The sequence below is a fragment of the Eufriesea mexicana genome, unplaced genomic scaffold (assembly GCF_001483705.2).
Source record: "Eufriesea mexicana isolate 0111107269 unplaced genomic scaffold, ASM148370v2 scaffold106, whole genome shotgun sequence".
Lineage (NCBI taxonomy): Eukaryota > Metazoa > Arthropoda > Insecta > Hymenoptera > Apidae > Eufriesea > Eufriesea mexicana.
Window position 1 is genome coordinate 814,960 of NW_016908282.1, and position 4,967 is coordinate 819,926.

The window sequence follows — 4,967 nt, forward strand, 5'->3', positions numbered from 1 at the left end:
ATAAGGTATTCTTTACTTATTGATTATTGTATATCTAAACAGACAAAAATTTCTTATATATAATATCAATTACGAAAATAGTAAAAATAAACAAATTTAATAAATCTATTCACATGTATATTTTATATAATATATAATGTCAATGTAAATAGATAATCCAGGTATTATCTTTGCAATGGTACAGATCTGACGTTTTACGTTGCCTTTACGAACACGTGAATGAATTAGAATTTAATGGATATGGGTTGTCTGTCAAATGTATTAATGTTGACTCGATATTTATTGTAAAAAAAAGAGGAACAAGGTGTAATAATACTTCGCGGATATGTGCAATGTTTCTGTTGGTATTAAATATATTTTTACAAAATTCTCATCTAAAAAACTTAAACAGTCTGTTTCTTAAAATGTAAGTATATTTCTTTTAATTTGCTTGTAATGCATCCTGCGAAACTATTTTCTTTTTCATTTTGTAATTCTTCATTTTTTTTACAGCATGTATTGCGATTCTTTTTATACACATCTACATGTGCAGCAAATTCTTATGATTACTTCTCTTTCCTATTGTAATTATCGCTACAATTATTTTTTACATAAAAACTTAGTTCATCAATACTATAACTTGTAGTATTTACTAATATTTGCACTACTAATAAAATTTCTTTTTCCTGCAAAATAGAAATTTGTAGTAATTTTAATATCCCATGCTGCAACTATTTTTTCCTATTTATTAGCATTTACATAAATTTTGTATTCTTAAAATATCTAAGCATTCTCTTAATAAAACCAGCTGTTCTTTGTGTTAAAATATGTTTTTATTTTCTACTTTAAAATGTCATGATGTGTTTATTACAATAAATATATTTGAATCATATATAATAAACAGATGAATATATTGTGCACATGGCAGCAATATATGATGTTATAATTAAAGATGCCAGTTCTTGAGAAGTAACGCTTCCTTTGAAGTGTTCAAGTTCAAGAGGCCTGCTAAGGCACAATGAAAGCCATTGTATCAATTACATTGATCGTGCTACTATATGGGATAAACTCAGTGCCCATCAGTGCCATTAGAATATGTGCCAGCAGGAAAAAAAATAATGAAAATATTTCACTAAAACAAAATACACCCAGTGTACCTGAAGATATATTCAATGACAGTAATGTAATTCATACTGCTGTGAGTTTTAAGTATTTATATACTTTTGTAAATAAATTGGGTCTATAAATAAAATAATAATTAAATTTTTTACAGAAGGATGATAATATTAAATATGAAAACTGTACCAATTTTTGCCATGCATTATGGCAGGAAGATAAGACTGCAAGTGGAACAGAAATTATCATTTTATCTCAAGGTATATATGAAATTCTTTTCATTCAATAATATATAGATTATGATTACTGTACCTTTTTATATTTAATAATTCAGGTTGTTGGAAACAGTCTGGTGAACAAAAATGTGAAACAGCAGAATGCATTGCTTTTCAACACTCAACTAAAGCATTGAACAATACAAAATTTTGTTGCTGCCATGGAGATTATTGTAATCTTAACATCAATAATACTAATATCTCATATTCTGAAAACAATGCACATAGTTCTATTCCTGCAGAAAATAATCAACCAAGTAAAGTTTTGTGATATAATAAATGTTCTGTACCGACTTATAAATTTATCATAATATTATTTTATAAAATCTTACAGCAACTGAATATTTAGAACAATCAGATTCTGGGAGATGGATTGTTATCATAACAAGCATTCTACTGTGCATATTATTAGTAATATGTATTGTAGCTTCAATGGTATATCGTGTATATCATACTAATATGTTAACAAGATTAGGAAAACCACTTTCTTATACAGATCAGTTTATGGATAGTACGGCACTAAGAACTGGTACTTATACAGTAGATCATTTGAAACTTATAACAATTGTAGGTATGTTCTTTGCTAATTAAGCTGTTAACTTATAATGTAACAAGACTTTTTGACAATATAATGTACGATATAATTTTAGGTCAAGGACGTTATGGATCTGTGTGGCAAGGCAGTATGGGAGATCAAGATGTTGCTGTAAAAATATTTCCATCACATTATCGTAATTATTTCCAAAATGAAAGAGATACTTATTGTCTTCCCTTCATGGAACACCCATCCCTTCTGAGTTACTATGGTTAGTATTATTCCCTTCTTTTTTCTTTTGTTTTTGAACGCTATTTTATTATTTATTGAAATATAATATTAAAACCTATTCATTTTTATTTAGGTATAGATGAAAGAGTTAGCATGGAAGGCAGTGTTGAATATCTTTTAGTACTTAGTTTTGCACCAGGTGGTACTTTAACAGATTTTTTAAGAACTCATACAGTCGATTGGACCACATTTTGTAAAATAGGTCTTTCTATGGTGAAAGGACTTGCTTACTTACACACTGACATACATAAAGGTGGTGAGTAAAAGTTATAAGAAATGCTCTAGTTTTTAAAAAGTTAATACAATTAACTTAACTAATACAAACTTTAACTTTAACTAATACAAACTTTTAAAAAGTTAATGCAATTTTACAGATAAATTCAAGCCATGTATTGCACACAGGGATATCAATTCAAGAAATATATTAATCAAAGCTGATGGTACTTGTTGTATATGCGATTTAGGATTAGCTGTTCAAATTTCTGGTTCTAAATATTATTCAAATGGAGAAGCACAACATGCTGAAATAAAGTCTATCAATGATGTAAGAAAATAATTTAAGTATAAAAGATATAAAACAAATAAGATAATTTATGATTATACTTCTGATTATTAAATTAGGTCGGTACTTTAAGATATATGGCACCAGAAATATTGGAAGGTGCTGTAAATTTACGAGATTGTGAAAGCTCATTAAAACAAATAGATGTTTATGCAATGGGTCTAGTGTTATGGGAGCTAGTTTCAAGATGTTCAGATATTTACGTATTAGGATCAGAAGTACCCCCTTATAGACAACCATATGAAAAAGAAATTGGTCTTCATCCAACATTTGAACAAATGCAAGTTCTAGTTTCTCGTAATAAAGCAAGGCCTTTATTAGAAGGTAATTTAGTAGATAGGCCAGGAGTACGTTTGATTAAGGAAACAATGGAAGATTGTTGGGATGCAGATGCAGAAGCTCGATTAACCGCTCTATGTATAGAAGAGCGCCTATCAGAATTACAATCACATAGAGGTAAACTTCATTGTATTATTACAATGTAGAGAGTTGTTGTGATGTAAAAGAAGAAGATAAACGAAAAGAAAAATAATTCGTGAAATTCCAGTAACAATGCATTTCATTGATGGAAGTCCAATGGTAAATTCCCATTGCACCCTAGTGCCTTCAACTACAAACAGCCTTTATAGCGAATCTTCGCATCACGACAATGTCCATATCTCTCAACATGCATCGCACACTGTACAAGACAGTTCTAGTAACGAAGGCGGAATTGTTGAAAATTTGGTAACTTTATCACTTTCTGAAAGCATTATCCATGAGCACAGCTGTAAGTATTAATATTGCATAGTAGATTTAAGTATTCACTACATTCAGTGTTCTATATAACTTTCTATTATATTTTAGTTAAAAATTCAAATGAAGTAGCAATATATAATCATACTCAGACTCTTCAACCGTATCAAGGACGAAATCCTTGTATGGAGAGAAATTTAATGTTACAGTCAGATTCACTTGAAGATTTAGGGTGCAATGGTAATGTACTCGTTGATAAATCTATGAAACATGCGTGTAATGATCAGTACAGAATTGTATCTGAAGCACAAGGACTTGTTTCTCACGATTACTTAAGTCAACATACAACACAATTAACACAATTAAGGCCAGCTACGCCTATACCATATGTTCAAAATGTTATTTCGGATGATGGGACATCATCGTATGGTAAACGAAAACAGACAAATATGCATGAGGTTTGTCCGCAAGACAGTCCTAGAAAAAAATTGTTCGGATGGTCGAATTTTAAAAAACTACTTGTTAACAAAAAAATGTGTCCATACAATAAGTATCAGATAGATCGAGAGGATTCTAAATCCAATTTATTGTCAAAACAGAACGTACAGATAAAAACTGTAGAGACTAATGTAACAATATCACCAGCAGGAAAATATGTCAATGGTATTATTACCAAAACACCTACTTTTACTTCTGCGCTAGATAAAAATGATAAAAATGCTATACAAATTGGTAAACAAAAATTTGATAATGATAATAATACAAATACTCGACCATCTACTTTACCGCTCGTAAGTTTAAGGAACAAAAAAAGTGAGAATATCAGTAGACAAGAAAGTATCGATAAGTTCAACGAAGTTTTTAACGTAGGATCTAATGTAAATGTATTAAAGGATCCACATATGAGAATAAAAACTCCGGGAGATTTACCACCTTCCGTACGAAAAATTCGTGGTCGTGGACAATCAACTGCTAGATTTTCTCTTTATGACGATCGTATGATGTGCAATATTTTAAGTGAGGAAGACGATCGAAATGATAAAGCCATTTGGAACTCGGTACCATTTGGAATGGATTATGGAGACAGCGATGACAAACATTCACCGACTAAATTTAGCACCAAAAACGTTACTTGCTTCTAATCGAATATAGTGCTTACATATTTGTAAAGGTTTTTAGAAATAAGCGTAAACAGGGCTGTATTATATCTGCAGCTTGAATATGTGTATGTACAGAAAAAATTACGTAATAATAAGACAGATTTTATACTCTTAATGAGAATGCATTATGAAAATTCAAATATTAAAGAAAATACAGAAAAATAAATAAAAAAAAGCACCGCAAAATGTACTCAAATAATATTAAGTCATTAAAGGGTGTATTCAGTAATTTATACTAATTATTTGATCCTTATAGGTATATTATATACTTGAAGGATCTTTTTTCTTTTATAACAAATATCTATTCATAAATG

The 4,967-nt window shown here is 29.6% G+C and overlaps 1 protein-coding gene across 4 annotated transcripts; it reads left to right on the forward strand.

Moving 5' to 3' along the window:
- Positions 1–338: 338 nt before the first annotated feature.
- On the forward strand, positions 339–4,693 carry wit (kinase protein wishful thinking). Of its 4 annotated transcripts, none has more exons than XM_017910512.1 (11): positions 339–406; positions 884–1,177; positions 1,253–1,355; positions 1,430–1,627; positions 1,705–1,941; positions 2,021–2,176; positions 2,270–2,452; positions 2,571–2,740; positions 2,818–3,214; positions 3,306–3,527; positions 3,605–4,693. In XM_017910512.1, exons 2-11 carry the CDS (start codon positions 998–1,000, stop codon positions 4,633–4,635), a joined length of 2,877 nt encoding a protein of 958 aa, XP_017766001.1. In that variant the 5' UTR covers positions 339–406; positions 884–997; the 3' UTR covers positions 4,636–4,693. The 4 variants fall into 4 exon arrangements, with proteins under 4 accessions (XP_017766001.1, XP_017766004.1, XP_017766003.1 ...); XM_017910515.1 differs by having other exon boundaries at positions 1,256–1,355; XM_017910514.1 differs by having other exon boundaries at positions 377–406; positions 932–1,177.
- The last annotated feature ends 274 nt before the right edge of the window (positions 4,694–4,967 follow it).

Coding starts and splice junctions, on each gene's coding strand:
- wit (XM_017910512.1), top strand. CDS start 998: ATGAAAGCCATTGTATCAATTACATTGATCGTGCTACTATATGGGATA. Junction 1,178..1,252: donor GTAATGTAATTCATACTGCT/GTGAGTTTTAAG, acceptor AATTTTTTACAG/AAGGATGATAATATTAAATA. Junction 2,741..2,817: donor AAATAAAGTCTATCAATGAT/GTAAGAAAATAA, acceptor TTATTAAATTAG/GTCGGTACTTTAAGATATAT.